Here is a 25,431-nt window from a genome sequence, read left to right on the forward strand (position 1 = left end):
TCAAACATCTCAAAAGTAAGTATGTCACTGACATAGAACTTTCAAGTGTGTAAGAAAATTGATTTCCTACCTGTGAACCCCTTGTCAGTACATGTAAAAACTGAATGCCAAAGAGTCTAGCCATTTCACTGGTTTTCCCAATCAGGTCCAGCTGTTCTAACATTTGGAGATTTCCACGGACACGGCTAATGTAGTGATCAACCATTTTCCACCTGTTAAAAAGAGAATCCATGCTATGAACATTAGGGAAAAATGTGGACGCTTAAAACTAGTACTCTTAATTCTGCTAAAACCTACACATTAAAAATGAGGATTTAAGGAGGGAGTCATGATGTGAGCCATTAGCAAAATATGTAAAGGAGTTAAACATTAGAAAATTCCATATATTTCAAGGGCATAAAACCTAGTGAAAATATGCAAAGTTTAAAATAGTACTTGTAAGAATAATTATTCTCAGTATTTTGCTTGTTGTTACTCTATTTTTATTATAAAAAATTAACACTCTTAGATGCTACTGCTGATGCAATAATTATACAATTATAATTCACCATATCTATAGGTTTTTAAAGAACATGGAGGCTTCGGGTTATCACTGTAAATACCACTCTAAAAGCATGTCTCCTATGTGTTCATGGGAAGAAACACAGTAATTTGGTGATGATTAGGAAAATAACTTTAATGAGATTATACCTGGGGTAATATATGTCAAATCAGTATTTTCTGTGAAAATACAAATATTCTGTTCTTTGATTTAAATCTTTACATAAATTAATCTCTTTACCCTGCTTTTAAGAAAATAATCAAACAACAAAAAACCCTCCACCAAAGCCGTGAACAAAAGTTTTGATTGAATATTAAAACATAAAAATAAAGTATATTAAAAATAAAATTTATTCATTTAACAAATATTAAGGCTCAAATATATTGCAACCCTTAATTATATGGCTTTTAGAACAATAGTCACATAACTGTTCAATAAAAAAAGTTTTAAAAGTCACAATACATGACTAATACAGAAAAACTGGAAAACGAACATGAAAAGAAGGAAAAAATCACCCTATAATAAAAAAGACTGATAATAACAAGTGTTAGTGAGGGTATGGAGAAATTATAACCCTTATACACTGCTGGTGGGAATGTAAAATAGTGCAGTTGCATTGGCAAACAGTCTGGCAATTCCTCAAATTGTTAAACATAGCTACCATATAATTCACTGATTCCACTCCTCAGTATATATCCAAGAATGAAAACATTCATCTACACAAAATCCCATACACGAATGTTCTTAACAGCACTACTCAAAAAAAGCCAAAAGGGGAAATAACCCAAGTGTCCATCAACTGATGAATGAATAAACAAAATGTGGTACATATCCACATGATGGAATATTATTTGGCAATAAAAGGAAATGAAGTACTGACACATGCTACAATATGAATTAATCTGGACAACTATACTAAAAGAAGTCAGTTACAAAAGGCAACATATTATATGAATCTGTTTGTATAGATTTGCCTCTTCTGGATATTTCCTATAGACAGAAAGCAGATTAATAGGGGTGGGAGTAGAGAAGGGAAGACTGGAGGGTGATGGCTAGGAGATGCAGGGTTCCTTTTTGGGGTAATGAAAATACTAAGATTTACTGTGGTAATGGTTCCACAACTGAATACATGAAAATCATTGAACTGTATACTTTATTTTTTTAAAGATTTTATTTGTTTATTTGACAGAGAGAGAGAGAGACAGCAAGAGCAGGAACACAAGCAGGAGGAGTGGGAGAGGGAGAAGCAGGCTTCCCGCCGAGCAGGGAACCTGATGCGGGGCTCGATCCCAGGACCCTAGGATCATGACTGAGCCGAAGGCAGACGCTTAACGACTGAGCCACCCAGGCGCCCCTGAATTGTATACTTTAAATGGGTGAATTATATGGTATGTGAATTGTATCTGAACAAAACTATTAAAAAGAATTAAACAAAAAGCTGTCCTAAAAACTTTATATTCAATTTTTAAATAAAATAAACAGAAATACTGTTCTATAACTTGCATTTCTAACTTAATATATTTTAACTATTTTCCCATAATTATATATTTTTATAGCTACTGAATATTCTATTCTATGATTATAACATAATTTAATGGCTCTTATTACTATAAGCAATGCTGTGATGAACATCTTTATAGCTAAGTCTATGTACTGATGCTGAAATATTTCCTTAAGATAAATTCCTAGATACAGTCAAAAGGTCTGTTATGATTTAGCTTTTAATACATAGTGACATACTGCTTTCTAGATGGTTTTAATAATTTACATTCGAGCTAGTGATGATAAAGTACTTGTTTTCTTTGCATCTTTGTCAACACTGGGGATTATAATTTTTAAGTTACTACTAGTTTGAAAGGCAAAAAATTGTATCACATTTTAATGTATTTTTTAGATTAAGGTAATCCTTCAATAATACAGATTTGTCAATGTGAATCTGAGATAACATTATGTGTGGATTCAGTCAGTCCCTTTAAAATAAAACAAAATGGATCTAATGACTCATTCTTTCTGTAGACCACATGGCAGTCAATGACCTGTCTTGGAGTTCTCTGATTCTTTCTTCTGCTTAATCTAGTCTACTGCTGAACTCCTCTAATAAATTTTTCAGTTCAGTTATTGTGTTATTCAGCTCCATGATTTCTGTTTAGTACTTTTTAATATTTTCTATCTCTGATAAAATTCTTACTTTGCTCATATAATGTTTTCTTGACCTTGATGACCATCTTTATGACTGCTATTTTTAATTCTCTGTCAGGTAAATCATGTAACTATTTCATTATGGTCAGTTTCTGGATATTTATCTTCCTCTGTTTGGAGTATCTTTGCCTGGTTCCTCATTTTCCTTGACTCTCTATGTTGGTGTCCTGCATTAGACAAAGCAGGCAGTTCTCCCAGTCTTCATGGACTAGCCTTATACAGGAGGCCTCCACCAATCATCCCAGCCAGGATTCTGGGGGCTTCTACCAACTCTTTCCCTTCCCAGGTAGAAGCAGGCAGCTGTGGTTGCTGTTCACCCACTCTTTGTTGAGCAGAAGGTGGCGTTATGGTGTCTGCCAGTCCAAACCACTGTCTTTGTTCTCCTCTAGGCAGCCAGACTGTGTTGAACCTGTCACAGCTCTAAAACTGGAAAGACAGATGGCAGTTCTTTGTGTAGCCGTGGAGGAGTTGGGGCACTGGATGCATGGATCTTCTCTCCCCAGGGGTAAGCTGAGAGGTGGGATTTGTCATCTACTCACTCTGTGCTGGGCAGCGGGGGAGGATGTATGGCATCTACCAGCCCCATGCCACCATCTCCATTTGGCTCCGCCAGCCAGACTGCTGAACTTGTCAGAGCCCCTTTGGAAAAGTTGGGGTGCCAGATATGCAAACCAACCATTCTCCTCCTCTGGGAGAAGCAGAGAGCTATGGGCCATTTCCTGATCATACAGCTCTGGGCCAGAAGCAGGGACTCTGGCAAGTGAGTATCCTAAATCTCCCTACCAGCTTTGGGGAGTCTGGTTCTGCATTCATCCAGGGCACAGGATTCTTTCAATTAGTTTCTGGATTTCTCACAAAGGGAGTTTGTCTGTGAATTGTGGCTGAATCAGTGTGTTTATAGGGGAAGGAGGATCTAGGGTTTCCTACTCCACCATCTTGCTGATGTCACTCCGTATCTTTCCTGACATTTTAAAATTATTTACAAAGTGGATTTTTTATTTTATTTATTTAACGATTTTATTTATTTATTTGACAGAGAGAGATATAGTGAGAGAAGGAACACAAGCAGGGGGAGTGGGAGAGGGAGAAGCAGGCTTCCCGCCGAGCAGGGAGCCCAATGCGGGGCTCGTTCCCAGGACCCTGGGATCATGACGTGAGCCAAAGGCAGACACTTAATGACTGAGCCACCCACGCACCCCAAAAGTGGACTTTTTAAATTAAAAAAGTAATCTTTTAAAATAAGATCACCTTCATGGGGCACCTGGGTGGCTCAGTTGGTTAAGTGACCTACTCTTGGTTTTAGCTCAGGTTGTGCTCTCAGGGTCATGAGATCAAGCCTCGTGTTGGGCTCCATGCTTAGCTCAGAGTCTGCTTGGGACTCTCTCTCTCCTTCTACTCCTCCTTCCTGCTTGCTCTCTCTAAAATAAATAAATCTTTAAAAAATAAGTAAGATCGGGACGCCTGGATGGCTCAGTTGGTTGGGCAACTGCCTTCGGCTCAGGTCATGATCCTGGAGTCCCGGGATCGAGTCCCACATCGGGCTCCCTGCTCGGCAGGGAGTCTGCTTCTCCCTCTGACCCTCCCCCCTCTCATGCTCTCTCTCTCTCATTCTCTCTCAAATAAATAAATAAAAATATTTAAAAAAAAAAATAAGTAAGATCACCTTCATTCCTACTTTCTAGTCCTATTTGGGTCACCACATGGTATAAAAAGAGAATGGAATTAAATTGTGGTCTTTAAAAAAATAATGTGACAAAGTAGAATTTTGTTAGGTAATTTTGTTGTTGTTAAAGAATTATGTCATTCTCCTAACACTTTGTGAAATTCAAGTATAATAAACAAATACAAGTTTTTATTTCTTTGTTAAAATATTTTATTTACTTGAGAGCGAGAGAGTGAAAGAGGGAGAGATCACAAGCAGGGGTAGGGGCAGAGGGAGAAGCAGACTCCCTACTGAGCAGGGAGCCTGATGTGGGACTCGATCCCAGGACCCTGGGATCATGACCTGAGCCCAAGGCAGATGCTTAACTGACTAAGCCACCCAGGAGCCCAAATGCAAGTTTTTATTTGGGGAAGAGGGAGGGAAATATAAAGTATAAGCTACTCATGATAGGCCTGGGTAGGTGCTGAATGGATGAACTTAGAGCATCTTGAGGGCACAGGGTATTTTCTGGGGTAGGGCTTCTAAAAAGAAAGTGACAAAAAGAGTTAAGAATTCTAAGTAAAAACTCACTTATTCTGAACTTTTTTCTTTGGATTGGCTCTACATCCAGGAAATGAAGAAAAAATTTTTGAATATTATCTTCCTGAGCTACATAACCTTCTGCTACCAACACACAGCTCCTAGCTCAGAAACTGGAACAGTATTCAAAACTATTGCTTGGAAAGCAGATGAAATCAGAATACTACTATGAGTTCCCTAGATCATTACTAGTAGGGATTAGGAAGGTTTTATAAGCTGATTGAGGAATCTAAACATGGAACATAACATTTCATGGGACAATACATTCTAACAACACAACTCTGAGAACTTAACTCATTTATATAAATCAAGGGCTTTCAGGAGACCAAATGTGAATTTACAAAAACAAAATGATAATAATCAGGGCTCCCTCATGCTTTACAAACAGATTTAATACAAGAAATTCTTGACTAGCAAGTTCCTTTAATTTCTGAGGCAATTTACAAAAAATGTGTCTGTTTACTTAAAACACTGTAGAAAGCAAATGCAATTATTTTTTTTTAGCAAATGCAAATTAAAAAGTATGACTTACTTTGTTGGTAAGATTTCACTTAAATTTAAAAATATAATTGTGTGATCTTCCAAAGTATCTCCAAAGAAAGAGTGTATGGTCTCCATGTAAAACAAGCCATCTAACATAAACGGTCTAATGTCTAGTTCAAGTCCTTTATGTAGTATGTTAGGTCTAGCTCTCTATTTCACTTGGCAAAAGCAATTACTTATCCTAGATAATGCCTAATTAGAGGTAGCAAAATATGCATTTACTGCATTTTAGGGCTCACGAGTAAACCACCAAATATAGTTTTCAATGTTAAGTTTAATATTAATATTAAAAGTTTCACTTTGGGGTGCCTGGGTGGCTTAGTCGGTTGAGCATCTGACTCTTGGTTTCAGCTCAGGTCATGATCTAGGGGTCGTGAGATCGACCTCTGCATCGGGCTCCATGCTCAATGGGAAGTCAGCTTGAGATTCTCTCTCCCCCTCTGCTCCTTCCCCCGCTCGTGCCCCCCCCAACACACACTCTCTCACTCAAATAAATAAATCTTTAAAAAAATAAATAAAAGTTTCATTTTATTTGATAGATAACTTCTCCTAAACTTCTATTTCTATAAGGCTTTGATCATAAACTTAGTGCTTTCTGTGACTTCACACTTTACTTCCTTGAGATTCCTCAAAAGAGACTAGAGATGACATGCTCAGAAAGCAGTTCCCCAAATGTTTCAAGTTGTTTTTAAGGCTATATTTCCATCCTCACCATCATGTGGCCTTACAATTCAATAAGCAGAGCTTCATTCATTTCAAACACTGGGCATATTAATTTCAGGACTTTTTTCTTTATATAGCTATTTTCTAAGCTTGCTACTATCATTTTACCTTCAACTTAAAGAAAAGTATGGGTGCCTGGGTGGCTCAGTTGGTTAAGCGACTGCCTTCGGCTCAGGTCATGATCCTGGAGTCCCGGGATCGAGTCGCGCATGGGGCTCCCTGCTCAGCGGGGAGTCTGCTTCTCCCTCTGACCCTCCCCCTTCTCATGTGCTCTCTCTCATTCTCTCTCTCTCAAATAAATAAATAAAATCTTTAAAAAAAAAAAAAAGAAAAGTAGAGGTGGGAACTTTCACTTCTGACTATGATGGAATAAATGGCACTGGACTAGCTTTCCTGCTTTGATAAAACAGTTGAGGTAGTTGTTTCTGGGCAAAGAACAATAGGCAACGTAAGACTGTGCTAGTGAACCCCAGCCCATGTGAAGACAATTTCCTAATTACACTGCAGGATGCTAGAATTTAAGTAGGCCGTCTTGCTAAGCTGAGGAAGCAAAGATCAGACTTCAGGCAGTTCACAGCTAGAACCTGAGGGACAGATTATCTGTGCAAGCAGCAGAGGTTAGCAGTCAGAAACATAGGCAGGGGTTTCCTGTGAGTAACTGGCCTAGGGCTGTGCTGAAAATGAGGAAGATGAAACCCTATGAGGCTTACTAAGGAGCAGCTGCTGTGAGCGTGGGTTTGGAAAAGAACTATTCAGACAGTGCTGGGGTTGCTAGAGAGGAGAGACCTCATTATCCCTTTATTAACAAGTTGGGCAGCCAGCTGGGAGTCCAGAGAAACCATGCCTTTAGGAGGCCTTTGACGTAGAGTAAAGCCTACTCTAGACAAACCTAAAATCAAGCACTAGCAATATGCAAATGGGACAGAGTTTGGAGATTGAATCCTGACAAGTTTGAGGGGCTTAGAGAACACTTTGGCTTTCGAGAGAATCACCTTAACAAAGCATAAAAACCAGGTTTACGTTAAGTTCAAGGTGATCAGCCAATAATTGAATTGCCAACTTGAGCAAAAATAAACACACTTCACAGGAAGATAAAAATCCAAAATCTGTACAAGAGAACATCAACAATATCCATTACATAATCATGCAAAGAAACAAACAAAAACTATGATCCAGTTGTTATATGAGACTGATGAATCACAGGCCTGTAACTCTGAAACCAGTAATACACTATATGTTAATAAATTGAATTTAAATAAAAAAATGTTTAAAAAAATATGACCCAGTTAAGAAAAAAAGCAGTTAAACAGAAACTAACACCGAGATAGCCAGATGTTGGATTTAGTAACTATTATAGATATGTTCAGGAATCTAAGGAAAACAATATTTAAAAGATTAAAAGAAAAATATAGTCTTAAGGAGTGAATAGACAGGGCAACAAAATATGGAAACTATAAAAAGAAAGAACCAAATGAGAATTTGGGAACTAAAAATACAGTAACTGAAATACAAAATGGCTGGCCTGTTTAACAGCAGACTGGTGATGACAGAAGGAAGTTAGTGAACCTAAAGGTAGCTTGTTAGAGAAAAGTCTGAAGAAAAATGTACAGAGCCTCAAAGATCTATGGGACACTGTCAAATAGTTTAATACACATGTAATTTGGAGTCTTAGAAAAGAGTAAGTGGGGGCAGAAAAAAATATTTAAAGAAATAGCCAAAAATTTCCTAAATTTGATGAAAAACATCAATTTAAAGATCTATGAAGCACAGCAAACACCAAGAAAGTTAAATTCTTAAAAATCCACATCTAGGAATATCATAGTGAAATTACTGAAAACTAAAGGCAAAGAGAAAAACCTTGAAAGCAACCAGGAAAAAAAAAATCACAGAATTCTGTTTCAGATAAAGCAAGCTGCAAAAGGACACTGACATCAATCCAATCTAACAATAATAAACAGCTGGATAATCTACAAAATCATGTTTTCTTGAAGCCGTCAGAAAGTTGAGGTTACAAGAGAATCAGTTGAACTAAATTTTACAGGGTGACAAATCCATCTAAAGACAGGACACATAACTTACGTCATCTTTGGCAGAGCACTGGCAGCAGAAGCAGCTGCCATAAAAGCACTTAAGAGTGAACCAGTAAAAATGCTAATAAATTCTTAAAGGTCACGGATGGGCCAGCATGACAGTTTATAACCACTGGGAACCCTAGATACCAGAGGAGTGTTTTTCCATGGAACCCCCACCAAGACTGGGGGCAGGGCAGGGCACAAAGGAATGAAATCCTGCATCTTCCTCTGATTTTTCTCTCCTATGAAGCAAAGGCTTGAGCTGCTGTGGGACTGGCAGGAAACTCTAATCCTCAGGATTTAAGCAGAGATCCACCATCTCTGGGGAAAGAAAAGATGCAAAAGATGTCTGCTGCTGGGAAAGGGGTAGTTGCAAAAGCTGCACCTGAAGGAAGGGCAGGCAACCGCCCTGTTCCAACTGTGGGCCTTGTACTAAGTAACAAGCAACAGCTGTCTACCACTGGAAAAGAGGCAGGGAACCTTTCCATCATAGATTCCAGGCAAGGAAACAGCGCTGATGAGGAAGGAATTGAAGCAAAAAGCCATCTTCCCCTGGGGCAGTCAGGAAATCTGCTTGGGGCCAAGGCCTGGCAATAGTACAGAGCAGAGGTCCACTGCTCTGTGGAAGTGCAGGACTGCTGAGAAAGCCTCAACCCTTAGCAACCTCTAAGGACTGACTGTGGATCAGGAGAGCTGAGTAATTCCCCCGCCTCCACTATAAACCTTACACAGAGGAACAACAGCAGTCAGCTGTTCATGAAGCCTGACTTTGAAAAAAAAATGCATTGTATACACTGGAAAAATGAGGAGAATGACTATTGATTTCTCATTAGAAACAATGGAGGCCAGAAGAAAAGGGAGTGAAATCTTTAAAATGGTGGAAGAAGAAAAAATCTCAACCCCAGAATTAGACACTGAAAATATCCCTCAAATATAAGGATGTGATAAAGACATTTTCAGATAAATAAAGGCTGAGAGAATTTATTGCCAGCTGACTTGCAGAAGAATTGCCAAAGAAAACAATTCAGCAGTTTCTTAAAATATTAAACATTCACAATCTAGACTGGGATAGTGGTTACAGGGTCTATACATTTTTTAAAGTCATGGCACAATACAATTTAAATGTGTGCATTTTGTTGTATGTAAACTTACTCTAATAATACTCATTTTAACAGATATTATCCTCTTCAGTTATAAAACAATTACCTGTACAGATCTGTCTTGTTATCAAACCAATCTGATAAGACTCGAAAGGTAAAGAGGGGAAAACGCTGATGAAGAACATGAAAGCTCACGTTTTCAAAGGTGTAGTTAGTTAGAGCCACCTAAAAAAAAAAAAATCAACAAAACCAAGACTTCATTATAATAATGCTTGTATTTATGTGCAAATTTTGTTCTAAAAGATCCGGAATATTACTTCAAACTTTTCACAGTGGATATGAAAGCTACCTATAAAAATGATTTGTTACAAAAAAAAAATAAAACTATGTATATATAGCCTTCTAGATGGAAATACTCATAAGCTAATATTTAATTAGAAAACAATCAGACCAGATGAGTTCAACTTGGTCATGACATATTTAAGAGATCTGTTTTTATCACTTCTTTTATACTCTATGCCAATACAAATACTGACCGAAGCATTTAAAAACTCTTTTTAAAAGTTATTATTTTTAGTAATCTTTATACCCAATGTGGGGCTTGAACTCACGACCCTGAGATCAAGAGTCGCATACTCTTCTGACTGGGCCAGCCAGGCACCCCTGACAGAGCATTTTTACAATATGATAGTCCTTTCAGTATAATGTCTTAACGACAATGCCTTTAATATCTGTGGGGAAGGAAATGTCCATACTTTTCGAATCTTTTATTATATCTTTCCTTTTTTGTTTACATAGGGAACAATGTTTATAGTTGTGTGTACAGTAGTGGTCTACAACAAGAAGCATATATTTTCAAATAGTTTTTTAATGATTTAACAATTTTTGTAAATAATTTTCATGCTTCTGCAGCTGTAGATTCTGTGAATTCCTTGCTTGCTCATGCTTTGGTGTATTTGCAATACCAAATATACAGGTTTAGTATTTTTGCCCGTTAATGACTGTTTCACTTGTAACGTTTTGGTTGAGATGTTAAATGGTGGATGAGTACCATGGATGTGAATGTGGGAAGTAATTTTAATCATGTGTAGTTGGTCATAAGGCCTAAGTTGCAGTAACTACTGCTGTTTTATTTAACAGTGCCTTGTTGCTTTGTATGCATTAACTGTTTGGGTGTAAAGATTGTGGGTGTAAAGATCCCAACAGGGAGCCACAGTATTTAAATTGACCAGCCTAATGTTACAACTACTTTGAGGTGGCCAAATGTAAACTAAAAGCCTTAATTAAAGTGGTGCAATTTTGTTTTTATTTTTTTTATTCTTATGTTAATCCCCATACATTACATCATTAGTTTTAGAAAAGTGGTGCAATTTTGTATAACTTAGCATCAGTAGTTCAATAAATCTGGATTGCCATGCAAAAAAAAAAAAAAAGGCATTTATTTTAAGCAAGTTAATTTTATGTTCTTTCCATACTTACTTTTTGGTCCACGAAGACATGCTGATTAACAGAATTCCACAGATTCAAGAATGAGTTATCTAGTTAAGATCAGGCATTCATCCTGCTTCCAAGAATTACACTGGTACTAAGACCCAATACATGGACATTATAGTCTCTTAACTTCATTCCCAAAGCAAGAGATTAAAAGGAAATGGCAGAAATGTTTCCCCATGCTCAAAGTATGTAGGAAAAAGGGGCACCTGGCTGGCGCCGTCGGCTAAGTGTCTGACTCTTGGTTTCGGCTCAGGTCTCCGCTCAGGTCGTGATCTCATAGGTTGTGAGACTGAGCCCTGTCTTAGGCTCCGTGCTCAGCAGGGTGTCTGCTTAAAGATTCTCTCCTACTGCCCCTCCCCCCACTTGTGCACACTCTCTCAAATAAATAAAATCTTTTTAAAAAATATGTAGGAAAAAGTATGTTAATGGGAAAAGAATACTAAAAAAGGGTCCAAATTCATAACACATACCTTAGCTAAATGCTATCTCAGAAATACCTATAGGACACAAGCAATCTAGACAATGGCGGGCATTTCAAGGCAAAATGGAAATTGAGGAATCTGCAGTCCTCATTCTTAGGTCAACTTGGGAGGAATAGTTCAAAAGCACTTCACATTTGTACATTATAATTATAAAATATTTTCTTTACCACTTCTACAATCCAGCAGGTATAAAACAGGGATTGAATTTTAAAGGCTCATCTCAGTGTATGACCCAAACTGGTCTTACTTTATCTACAATTTCTTTTTTTTTTTTTTAAAAGATTTTTTATTTATTTACTTGACAGAGAGAGACAGAGCGAGAGAGGGAACACAAGCAGGGGGAGTGGGAGAGGGAGAAGCAGGCTTCCCGCTGAGCAGGGAGCCCGATGCGGGGCTTGATCCCAGGACCCTGGGATCATGACCTGAGCCAAAGGCAGACGCTTAACGACTGAGCCACCAGGCGCCCCATCTACAATTTCTATCATTCACCAGAATGACAGCACTGCAATTGGTATAATTGCAAGCATACATGTGTGTACACACAGAGTTTTAAACTTTGGAACAAGCCTATTCTAGGGTTACCAGTATAAAGCAGGTACTAACCCATTATCTTGGAAGTAAATCACCATTTTTTCCAACAATCATTACTGGCCTGGAGTACTTCTCTCAAACATAATTCATTTTATTATCAAATCCCTGTATTTGAGTGAGTCTTCTACTTGCTAACAAATATTTTCATTTGGTGGTTTTTTTTTTTTTTTAATTCCCATTTAGTGTTACAGAAAATGGAGCCAAACATCTGATCTCTGGTAGTTACATGATTACCTAATACAGAGTATAGCACTTTAGACCAAATTTAAACTTTTGCTGTAGTATACGTCTTCAGTAACATAAGCAATCAAAAAACCTCTACAGAAAAGGTCACCTTATTGTCCTATAGCTCTCTCATTAGGGAAAATTTTGAAACTTGCCACATAAGTTGACCTATGAGGATTAACTAGCAGATTTTGTGACTCAAATTAAACTTAAAATCTTAAGAAACTGGTTCCCAATACCTGAGACAGATGGCAGATCTATGTTCTGGGTTGATTTTATTTCAAATAGAACAATTTCACAAATTGGATTAAGGCTAAACAAATATTATAACCTTATGACACCCACTCTACTTTGAGTCTTCTTGGTGTCACAGGAGCATAAATATACTTAGCTACAATCCCAGCTGTGAGTAAAACTAAAGGAAAGAAACATGAACTCTAAAATTAAGATGATCTATCTTCAGAATGTTCCAATCTTTAGAAAGTGATTTACTCTAGAAGTTGAAGTATGGATTCAGAAATATGAAGTAGGAGTTACTTATTTTGGGGGGAAATCTAAATAAGTTAAACATTAGATAAATGTACTATGTAGATCAAAGTCAGAATTGATATAAAAAGTTACAATGCTTGTACATTTATTTATTGATAAAGGAATGGTCTGATAGAGGTATGGTTACACTTTTCCATTCACAGCTGTAGTTAATGTGCAAAACACAATAGTTAATTACTTCAGAAATAAACTTACTCAGACCTAGGAGAGGCAGTCAGAATTAGCGCAGGGGAACAAAGAAAATAAAGATGAAATAAAGAAAAATGGAAGGAGATCAAAAGTACCTGTGCCCTATCTTCCATCACCTTATTCCCTCAGTTGTTCCTCATTACCTGAGTCTTTCTTTTTTTTTCTTTAAAGATTTTATTTATTTGAGAGAGAGAGAATGAGAGAGAGAGAGCACATGAGACGGGGGAGGGTCGGGAGAAGCAGACTCCCCGCCAAGCAGGGAGCCTGATGCGGGACTCGATCCAGGGACTCCAGGATCATGACCTGAGCCGAAGGCAGTCTCTTAACCAACTGAGCCACCCAGGCGCCCCCCTCATTACCTGAGTCTTAAGTTAAAAAAAGTTTTTTGATTGACACATACTTTATTAAAGAAATGTACAAAAATTTAAGGTGAAGAACTCATAAATTTTTATGTATATATACAACCAAGTAACCACCACCCATATGAAGATATAAGAAATTTCTAGGACAGGGTGCCTGGGTGGCTCAGTTAAGCATCTGCCTTCAGCTCAGGTCATGATGCCAGGGTCCTCGGATCGAGTCCCGCATTGGGCTCCCTGCTGAGTGGGGAGTCTGCTTCTCCCTCTCCCTCTGCCTGCACTCCCCCCCGCTTGTGCTCTGTCAAATAAATAAATAAAATCTTAAAAAAAAAATTTCTAGGACACTGGAAAGCTGTCTTCAGAGAGCTTAGCATATATAATTTATTTATTTTATACATATACATATTGAAAATATACACTAAGTTCTCTGAAAATAGCATGCCTACAATGAGTCCGAGTTTTTTATTTTAAAAAATTTTTTTAAAGATTTTATTTATTTATTTGACAGAGAGTGTACAAGCAGGGGGAGCGGCAGGGAGAGGGAGAAGCAGGCTGGGATTATGACCTGAGCCGAAGGCAGACACTTAACCGACTGAGCCACCCAGGTGCCCCATGAGTCTGAGTCTGGACCCCTTACTAGCTAATGAGGCTTTCAACAAGTCACTAAATCTCTGTGAACTTCAGTTTTCTCTATTTGGAATAGTACCTCACTACTCTGTTGTCTTATTTATGTTTGTATCAAAATTTAAAAGTGACTAAGTCTGTAAAAGTGCTTTATAAATGATAAAACAATATATGAATGGGAGCGAGTACATTATTCTACTTCTATATAATCTTCAATGCCCATCACATTGTCTTATTTAAAAGCACCTGACATGCTTATTGACAAACTAAAACTGTAATAGGGAATATAAGAAACAGATTCTGATGTTGCCAAACTGAGATAATGGGAGGTTTACATGCTTTGTGGAAACATCCGACTTTCATAGTGGCTCTCTTGGGAGTGTTCTCTTCTGGTTCTTCGTCTTAGACTGCTTCTTAGGATTTGATTCCTCTGTCTACTCCTCAAAATGTTTTCGTTCACAAAAACGTCTTTTGGCTCAATCCTGATCACTCTCTCCATTCCCTTCTTGGTGAGTTCATCCACTCTCATGTGACTTCCAGGGCTCTATCTCTAATCTAGACCTCTACCTAATATTTTGGACTTTCCTATTTACATTCCCTTTTTTTTTTTCAAGATTTTATTTATTTGAGAGAGTGAGAGAGAACACAAGCAGGGGGAGGGGCTGAGGGAGAAGCAGACTCCCTGCTAAGCAGGGAGATGGACTTGGGGCTGGATCCTGTAGGACCTGAGCCAAAGGCATCACTTAATCAACTGAGCCACCCAGGCATCCCCCTATTTATATTCCTATTTACATATTTGGGACTTTCCTATCTTCACCTGGTTATCTGATACCTCATGCCCTGTATTTTTTCACCTAACTGTGATCTTAAACCATCTATGCCAGAACCCTGATAATTATTCTTGACACCTCCTCTTCATCTTTTTGTACATCTAATTCTTGTGGATTTATCCTCTAAATTGTTTTTTGAATCCTTATACAACTGCCAACTTTCATTTGAGCTACCCCAAAATCTTGTCACTGGGTTCCTTACCTCTAATCTTGTTCTCTTCCACACTGCTACCAGAGAGCTAGGTCTGAGGCAAATTCACATGTCACTGCCTCCGTCCCACCTTAGCCACCCACTCCCATGATCATACTCCAAGTTCTATTACCATCAATAATTACCCCCTCCATAATCTCATGCATCCTATTCTCTGAACACCATCTCCCATCCTTGTAGTTTACTCCCTCTAGTACCCCAACCTCCCTTATCTAGCTCAAATTGCACAACTGTAATCACAACCTTGCACATACCATTTCTTTCTTTGCCTCTCTCCTGCTCTGTAATTGACTGATTATTTTTTCACAAAGCTATAACCCTTTGCCTGTGAGTTGTGGTTGAATCTAACCCTCTGTTACTTACACTTACATTTGTGAATTTGAACAGAGCTGGCAGGTTATCGCTTTTTCTGATGTGAATCGCAAATGGGCTGTCCATGCTACCTAGCTTTTATACTATATTTTCTTAATTAACCACTCACAAATTCTCCTAGATAACAAAAAGTCCCTCCACTATGCTTATTCTCAGTTGAGAACACTGACTGCTTTTTTACTGAGAAAACTGAGGCAGTCAGAAGAGAACTTCCACAGACTCATTGACCATCCACCTATCTACCAACACCTGCAACCATATAATCTGCTCTCTGCCTGTGAAAATAGAGGAACCGGCTATACTTTTTTTCCCCCAGAGATTTTTATTTATTTATTATGAGAGAGACAGAGAGAGTGAGCGAGAGAGAGAGCACAAGAAGGGGGAGGGGCAGAGGAAGAGGGAGGAGCAGGGAGCCCGATGCGGGACTCCATCCCAGGACCTGCTATCATGACCTGAGCCAAAGGCAGATGCTTAACCGACTGAGCCACCCAAGTGCCCCCCAACCATACACTTGATTGATCTAACCCCAGGCTCAAATTTGTGCAGCAGAGATGGCAATGAATAAATATTTCGTCGTTGGCAAATTCTTGAAAGGCCTGGATTAAGCTGATACCCAGAATTCTAAACACCATCTTCTGGGGGAAGAGTTATTTAAGCAGTCAACAAGTATGTCATGAGCACTATTTAAGAGGCACTATGTTTGTTACTGAGGATTCAAAGTCCAGAGAGAACAGTAGTAATTTTATGTTAAAAAGGACAGTGAGGGGTGCCTGGGTGGCTCAGTCCCTTGGGCGTCTACCTTCGGCTCAGGTCATGATCTCAGGGTCCTGGGACTGAGCTCCACACTGGGCTCCCTGTTCAGGCGGGGAGCCTGCTTTTCCCTCTTCCTCTGCCTTTCCCCCAACTGTGCTCTTTCTCTCACAAATAAATAAAATCTTAAAAAAAAAAAAAAAAACAGGGCAGTGAAAACTAGTATATTAATAAATAAACAAAATTTTAAAAACCCAAACAAGGCATAGAAGAAAAGATATTCATTCAACTGTAAACTGTATTGGGGGAGTGCAACAGTTGAGATGTTCTAGAGAGAACAAGAGGATTTCACTTTCATTTTACATACTTGTCTGCATTCATTTTAATAGTGAATACAAATTATTTTTAATAAAGAGCATATTAAAAACAATTATAGGGGGTGGCTGGGTGGCTCAGTCGTTAAGCGTCTGCCTTCAGCTCAGGTCATGATCCCAGGGTCCTGGGATCGAACCCCGCATTGGGCTCCCTGCTCGGCGGGAAGCCTGCTTCTCCCTCTCCCACTCCCCCTGCTTGTGTTCCTGCTCTCGCTATCTCTCTCTCTGTCAAATAAATAAATAAAATCTTAAAAAAAACCCCAAAAAACCAAAAAAACAAAAAAACTATAGAGTTAGAAACTGCTAAGTTTCATGAGGGAGATACAGATAAAAGAAATAAAGATTAAAAAGGAGCCTCTGGAACTGTTTAAATCAGAAAAAATAGTTTGAGGATCTCTAATATGAAAATTCTCAGGGCCAGTTTCTGTCCAAAGTCATAACCCTTAAAGTTCCAAAATAACTTGAGATATAAGACAGAACTTCCCAAAGTTCATTCAAGATTTCCTGGAAATTTCCAAATTTCCAGGAATACTTTGGGTTAGAAAAAAACTGGCCCATCTAGGAAGGGGGGCAGGTAAGTTATCCAACTCATAACTTTCTCACAGTTGTTCCCATATTTACAAATAAAGATCAGATATACTGTATATTCAACCCAGAATTAGAGAAAGCCTTTGACCCTGAATTTTCAGTAAGAAGTAAAGAAAGCTCTAAACTTTGAAAAAATATTTACTCCCCAATTTGTGATTTTAAGTTAACAGTGGAAAACTGTACAGCTGCCTTCTGGATCTTCAGGGATGAAACTAAGATTCAATAATTTAATTTTGTGTTTACATATTCAATTTATGTGTTCATCACAGACAGTATCAGAGACTGCAATTTGAAATACAAAATGTAATGTACAAACCAAATACACCACAATCTCTATACCTTCCATATCCTATGCTGTGTCATTAGGAATTATTTTGAAGTCACTGGGGATTCCCTGTGCTCTGATAATATTTTAAGAAGAAAACACTAACATAAAATTACCCTCAAGCAGTTACATATATTATACATTTTCAAATTAGATGAAATGGGAGCATAACTTTAGATTCATGGTGTAGAGAGGAAATAAAAATAAGGACATCTGAATGTTATATAAAGAACCTAATTCCTTATATGAAAGAATTACTGTGTGCTGGTGCCCAAAAGAATTGCAGAGGGCATGCTTGGAAAGTCATATGTTTTACAGAAATGTGGAAGAGCAAGAAAGATCATAGTGAATAGGAGTGTATAATAGAAATATAATGAGAAAGTAGTTTCAAATAGCAGAAGCGATTGAAGAATACAGCTTTCTTTTAAATATAAACATCTTATCTGATATTATCCAAAGTCCAAAATCTGAGAATAGACCAATTTACAGTAGATATCTTTTTACATTTTAATAAAAGAAATCAGGCAACTTCAAGGATGCAAATATGGTCTAAGATCCCATGATCTTACATTTTTAAAGAATTATTTCTCTGAGTGATTGTAAATAAGATCATTTGTTGAAATTTATACTACCAAAAATCCTTATGTGGACCCCCAAAGTCTCAACTGGAAGCTGCTATTAACTATTTCCAAGTACTGTCTTTCCAATTTACCTTTAGTCTGACCCAGTTTTTAAATATCCTTGGTTCCTTCCTATGTAGACTAAATTTTTCTTACTTAATAAATCAGAAAGACCAAGCTGAATTCATCTAGCACTAAGTGCAAAAAATGATGAAATTATACAACATTCAACACATACAACATAAAACTTTGATAGTTGTAGACTTTTCTAGTTATTGCTATATAGACACAAATGGAACAAAATTAAAATACATCAATAACATTAAATAGTCCTGTAGCTTTGCATTTTAGAATGTAGTATTTAGTTTTGTAGCTCTACTTAGGTATAACAAAAATAATTCACAAAGAAGCATAAGTTACATAGTAGATTATACTAACACTCTACAATAACTAAAATAGTTATACCATCCTAATCTCTTATTTCCAATAAAATTTTAGATGAAGCACGTTACCTCATTTCTCATGATTCTCCAAAGATTTAGTGTAATTCGGCCAACAATATTTATTTCACTCATTGTATCTGATCCATACTCATCTCTTTCAGGTGCAAATCTGTTCTCAATTTTGTCATCTACAGAAATGAATATAGATTGCTTCAGGACTCACAGAAATCAAATTTCCAAGCAAATTATGCCAAATAAAAATGAGAATAAAAATTAAAGAGAAAGATTAAAGATGAAATATAATCATCTGTTTTTTATTAGGCTTAGAGAATGAATAATCATTATTTTGATTAAAAGTTTTCTTCCCTCTAAGTTATGAGAGAATTTTGTGAAATGTTTCTGAAAATGATATTTGAAAATGAAATAATAAACCCTTTTCACTTTAAATTTGGTAATTTCTGGTGCTATTCTTTTTTCTTTAAAGATTTTATTTATTTATTTATTTGAGAGAGAGCAGGAGAGGGGGGAGGGTCAGAGGGAGAGGCAGACTCCCTGCCGAGCAGGGAGCCCGATGCAGGACTCAATCCTGGGACTCCAGGATCATGACCTGAGCCGAAGGCAGTCGCTTAACCAACTGAGCCACTCAGGCGCCCCTCTGGTGCTATTCTTATGACACCTAACACTACAGCATTTCTTTGGTGTTAGGATATGTTTATTCTTACACTGGTCATTTCCTGGAAAATATGGTAGAGTTTTTAACCTAAACAACTCTCTGAAAATTTGTTGACATCAATTAATGATGGTCATATTCAGAATGAAATTCTGCTAATTTTGTATGGACAACTAGGTGAAGAATAAGGTTCTGAGTCTAGTTTCTTGGGTGATGATTTTACCTAGAATAGAAATTAAAATGTGTTTCTCTTATATAACACTAGGTATATACACGTTAATTAAAAAAAAAAAAAAAAAGAGAGATAGTAGGAAGGGAAAAATGAAGGCGGGGAATCGGAGGGGGAGATGAACCATGAGAGACTATGGACTCTGAGAAACAAACTGAGGGTTCTAGAGGGGAGGGGTGTGGGAGGAGGGGTTAGCCTGGTGATGGGTATTAAAGAGGGCATGTACTGAATGGAGCACTGGGTGTTATACGCAAACAATGAATCATGGAACACTACATCAAAAACTAATGATGTAATGTATGGTGACTAACATAACAATAAAAAAATGTAAAAAAAAAAAAAAGAGGATCTGGAATAATATATTTACTATATATTGATTGTCTTATCATGTTCTAAGAACTTTATTAATATTATTTCTTTTATTTTAACCTAGCCACTTTATTTTTTTGGGGGGCTGATGAGCTTCATTAACTTTAATCTTTAAATGCATAATTAGTATTAAGATGCATACAGTAGTATTTTAACCTAGCCACTTTATAATGCTAGTATAATTTTCATTTTGTATTGTAGTAGATTCTACTCAGAAATGTTATTATTGGGGGTCCTGGGTGGCTCAGTCGTTAAGTGTCTGCCTTCGGCTCAGGCCATGATCCCAGGGTCCTGGGATCGAGCCCCGCACTGGGCTCCCTGCTGGCAGGAAGCCTGCTTCTCCCTCTCCCACTCCCCCTGCTTGTGTTCCCTCTCTTGCTGTGTCTCTGTCAAATAAATAAATAAAAATCTTAAAAAAAAAAAACTTATCTTAGAGTGCACGCGCGAGTGGGGGGAGAGGTAGACGAGAGGGAGAGAGAATCCTCAAGCAGACTCCCTACTGAGCAAGGAGTCTCACGTGGGGCTTGATCTCAGGACCCCGAGTTCATAACCTGAGCAGAAATCAAGAGTCCGCCGCTTAACCAACTGAGCCACCCAGGTGCCCCTCATTCACTTTTCTGATCTGAAGTCATATACCTTACCTGTTACAGCTAATTAAAATAATTAATGAGTAGCCTGAACACTCATGTTGCTGCTCCTGAATATTCAAAAACCTATCCCAAATGAAATGTTAAAAAAATTGAGATATACCACTATTCCTAGCACTCAAGGGACACAGAAGCTATGAAAAATTTGTGCAGTGAAGAACTATCTTTGCCTTTTATTCCAAGCTTTTTGCAAAGATCAAAATACTTACTGTTCTTGAATCTTCTAGCTTCAGTCTTTCCTTTTAAAGTTACTAACACTTAAGACATTGTATTGAAGTCATAACCTCTCCCAGGAGTTCTCTTGGTTAGTTTTCACCAATATACCCAAAATACATGCTCTTTTGTCCTAGTCAGACTTGTGACTTTAAAACCAAGTTATTAAAAATTTTGTAGTTATTAAGAAAAACATAATTCTGAAAAGTGCTTTATAAACTTATTATTGCTCCCCTCCTTCAAACAGAATCACACTTGTGGGAAACAGCCTTCAAAATTCATGCAAGTTTTTAGCCTGATACCTTAATAAAAATCAATAGTTAGTGTTCCTCTACCATCTTCTCCTTCCTTATAACCAAAAGGATAAAACATAGAACCAGACAAAATAAAATTATGGTACATCAACCAAAGAAATGTTATGTGTTCCATAATGATTATGAAGAAGACTATCTCATAACATAGAAAAATACTTATAAGATGCAAGATGAAGGAAGCATAACAAAAAAAAAGGGATATATGTATGATTAAAACTATATAAAAAGAGACTTAGATAGACATATGCAAAATGACTGAAAGAAAAAAAACAACTGCCTATATAGCAGTGAGATGGGGGTATTTTTTTTTTTTTACTTTTCTTAATTTTTGAATTTGTCCATAATAGAGTTACGATATATCTAGAACTTACAGAATTTAGTATTAAAAATTAGAACAATAGGTACTTTTTAAACATCTTGTCTTTATTTACTTTGTAATTTGCTCTGTTGTCGAACCATAAAATATTCACAATGCTTCATACCTGGCACCCGAGAGATCATCTGACATAAGTCAACACTTAAGGCAGCAGCCCTTTGTAAGAGGTAACCCCAGGAATGCATCTGAATCTCATATCCCAGCAGAATATCAGGATCATACCTAAAAGGAATGAAAAAATTAAACAAGGACCACACATTTGAACCTTTAATCAAAAGAATGGTTTCTTCATGATACAAAGTACAAAAAAAAATCTATTATGTCTCTCAGATGGAGAAGAGATGATATAGTGGTACCTATGGAATTTCTATATAGGAAGGAATAGGGCGATTAGAGTTCCTAATTTGAAGCTACTTTTGTAAAGTGATCATAGTTTTTACTAAGACTATTTATTTGATATAATTTAGGAAAGAAGCTGATAGAAGCTGGGGTGCAAGAAAAAAAACCCGGGGTGGGAGAGAGGCATTACCACTGAAGTATTAGAGTGACCATATGATTGAGACTATCATGTGGGTAGGGGCAGGGTGATGTGTGAGGGCATGTGTGGATACTGTTTTGAAAAAATCGCCCCCAGATCATTTTGTTGCCACTTCTCACTAATCTATACTGTCTTACGCGGTTTTAATGTTGAGAAAGAAAATGAAAATGTCTTCCTTTTCCCACTTAATTTTAGTAATGATTTGGTCCTCATGTGAAGTAAGGCCTTAGTAATGACAAGCTTGTCCTCTAAACTTAAGAGAAGGTGACTCAGTTTAATGGAACAATGAAATATTAACAGGGGTGAAGTTAATGTGGGGAAGCTAAGCATTAGAAACTAGGAGAAAAACATGCTCATTGCAGTCACACATTTGCACTGGTAATACTGAACTGACAACGTGCATTCAACTCAGAAATAGCCTCTTTGTGGCTCCTCTTAGTACTTTCATGGTGACCACCACAGAAAAATGTTTGGTAATAGTATAAGGGAAAATAAACCTGAAGATTTACCTCAGTGGGAAAACTGTATAAGGAAGAGAGAAAATTATCATCACAATTTGACGACAAAAACTTTGAGAGCAAAAACTACAATGATGCTCCAAATTAGAAGCTCCAAATTACTCTGTCTTATTTATAAAAGCCAAAGAGCAGAGTGAAAGATAACAAAAACTTATAAAGTTAGGCTTTATATCACTGGTTGTAATTGCTACTGTGGGCTGTGCAGCTTGTCCAGATTGTGTCATTTAACACTTGAAGTATCATCCAAAGTCTGTAGCATAGGATTATACTAATTTACTGATGTAAGCTATATATGGCTACTCTGCAAGTCTGTGGTCTAACAACGGATCATAAGCAGATCACAAGATCTATTTTTAAAACCAGTTTGCTAATATTTTATCATACTTCCATAGCTGCTTTCTTAAAATGATGGGGTTGAATGGCTTTCGTTTTCAGTCAACATAAATAAGAATGTCACAAGTCTCCTTACTTTTAATCCTGAAGGGTTTAAATGGTGATGTCAAAAGAACTAGGTTCAAATGTTTGCAACAGCATTCTTTTTATGATCTCTATTCCTTAAGGGCCCTATCAAAATACATTCTATAATATAAATTTCAACATCTGGTAATCTGCTGTGATCCACAATTATACCATGGACCACAGAGTAGTCCTCAAACTTGCCAGGATAAAAAGATAATGTATATATTATCCATGTGTTTTTCTCTATACAAATAGGTTGAAATTTCTGAGAAAACCACTTAATTTAATGATCACTTATTGATTAATTTAATAGAACAGCCAAATGGATCTTTTCACCAACCTATAAAAAAGTGTTTTCTTGGTAGAAAGTGCCACATGGCTGGTAATTCTAGAACAAAGACCAGGGGTAAGACAGGAGCATGGGGAAGCAAAAGAAAACAAGGCAATATACAACAATGAGGCAAATACTTAGTCTCAGAGATCAGAGGCTAAAAAGGTAGACTAATACAAAACAAAAGTCTGGAAAGATCCTAGAGCACTCAAGAAAAGAGAGGTCTCCCAACACTCTTCCTGCTCATTAGTCTTCTAACATAACATCTAATATGTTAATATATCTTTGTTGATAGCAGTTTCATCAATTCTTCCATTAAGGTTAAACTCTCTCTTTTTTTTAAAAGATTTTATTTATTTACTTGACAGAAAGAGAGACTGTGAGAGAGGGAACACAGGCAGGGGGAGTGTGAGAGGGGGAAGCAGGCCTCCCGCTGAGCAGGAAGCCCGATGTGGGGCTCGATCCCAGGACCCTGGAAACATGACCCAAGCTGAAGGCAGACACTTAATGACTGAGCCACTCAGGCACCCCAATGTTAAACTCTTTTCAGGGCAGTTATCTGAATGACAAGTGCATCTCCCCAAAAACTATGTACTGTCTATATTTGAGAAACTGGGGCAGAAATATCATATCAAGTGGTTCTAGGGATTAGCAGGAATAGGAGATTTGAAGGATTCCCATACACTTAGGAAAGAACTGGTGCAGCTGACTGCTTTAGTACGAAGAATAACTCAGAATAGGCATTACAATGCGGCCACAGTTGGCCTTGATTTTCAGAGAAGAATGTGGAAGATTGCTGGAGTTCCTACTTCATACATTTCTAAGCACAGGTACATGAAGAGGATGCCAGATGATTACAGAGCCCTTCTTTGATAAGTCTTATTAAGACAGTTCTTCTGATTTCTTCATCTGAATTTCTGATTCATAAAACACCTTATTACTGCAAGAATTATTATTCCAGTCAGCTACTTGCTGTTTTGTGGCACCTGACTATAATAGAGTTGGTTAAGTACACTTACTTCTTGATGTTTTGAAAATGTATTTATTTTTATTTTTTAAAATATTTTATTTATTTATCTGTGAGAGAGCGAGCGAGCGTGTGCATGCACGAGCAGGGGCAGCGGCAGGCAGAGGGAGAGGGAGAAGCAGGCTTCCCACCGAGCAGGAGCCGGATGCAGGGCTCGATCCCAGGACCCTGGGACCATGACCTGAGCCGAAGGCAGACGCTTAATGACTGAGCCATCCAGGCATCCCGAAAATATATTTATTTTTAAAAAGTTGTCTTTTATAAATTGCTACTGCTCGGAGATGACTGCTGGAAAAAAAAAAAAAGTTATTCTGTGCTTTTAATTGATTAAATAGATTTTATTCCTTTCGAAGAATGGGGTAGTTGTTTTTAATATTTTTCAGATTTATTATGTATATTTATTTTTTGACCTACAGGCCATTTTGTCTTAAGAAACTGTTAAAGCTGTTAAACCATGTCTCAAGTTCAAAATCCCAAGGATTTCATTTCTTCTGTGAAAACATTTGGTGACAATAACAAAATCTTTGTGACTTGTTCTTCAATTCTGGTGAGTTATATCTAATTTATTTGGTTTCTAAAAGTTATGGAAAAAACAAGGTTGGGTAGAGGGGATTAGTGGTGAAGGAAAAAACAAAACTGGAGAAAACATAAGCAGCAGAAATATGAAAACAATTTATTTGCTTAGGCAGAAAAAACCTGCTTCACAACTAAAATTTTAAATAACCCATTAACATCTGGACACAAGAGAGATGGGGGTTCTAACTAAGGGCAGTGGCAATGGGTCAGGGCTGGGGGAAAGCAATGATCTTGAAACATAATTCTGAGGTTAAATGGATAAAATGTAATATATGGATGGAGGGAAGAGAGAAAGGGAGAAATCAAAGCTTATATTTAAGTTAGGGAGGCTGGGAAAAATGTAATATTATTAAATAGTTCAAGGAAATATAGAAAGAGAAGAATGACAAGACAATGGATTTGGTTTAACTTTTTAAATACCACTTCATACTACTTTTTGTTTGCCATCTGAGGTGGTAAATATTAAGAATAGAAAAATAAAGACAGCAAAACTCTGAAAGTATGCATTTATATTTTATTCATTTTTATATTTAGCACCTAGCACTATACCTTACACAGAGTAAACATTTATGTATTGACCAGGCTAAGAGTTTTATGTACATTATCTCATTTAACTTCCTTCTTCTACCTTTTTTTTGGGGGGGGGCGGAGCGAGAGGGAGAGAGAGATCTTAAGTAGGCTCCACGCCCACCCAGTGCAGAGCCCAATGCAGGGCTCA

General features: G+C 37.4%; 1 protein-coding gene across 6 annotated transcripts in view; it reads right to left on the reverse strand.

Moving 5' to 3' along the window:
• Positions 1 to 25,431, reverse strand: part of REV3L (REV3 like, DNA directed polymerase zeta catalytic subunit) — a 182,132-nt gene that overhangs the window by 39,486 nt on the left and 117,215 nt on the right. For all 6 annotated transcript variants that reach the window (XR_014147898.1, XM_081828813.1, XM_081828814.1 and 3 more), the window contains 4 exons: positions 21,371 to 21,486; positions 18,516 to 18,634; positions 9,527 to 9,645; positions 71 to 212 (listed from right to left, as the gene is read on the reverse strand). Coding sequence is in view for 5 of the 6 variants with exons in the window: in XM_081828813.1 (XP_081684939.1) it covers positions 71 to 212; positions 9,527 to 9,645; positions 18,516 to 18,634; positions 21,371 to 21,486 (496 nt within the window). In the remaining variant the exon portion in view is untranslated. The remainder of the gene's footprint in view (positions 1 to 70; positions 213 to 9,526; positions 9,646 to 18,515; positions 18,635 to 21,370; positions 21,487 to 25,431) is intronic.

Source organism: Leptonychotes weddellii, chromosome 8 (assembly GCF_054177405.1).
Source record: "Leptonychotes weddellii isolate Sample4059 chromosome 8, ASM5417740v2, whole genome shotgun sequence".
Lineage (NCBI taxonomy): Eukaryota > Metazoa > Chordata > Mammalia > Carnivora > Phocidae > Leptonychotes > Leptonychotes weddellii.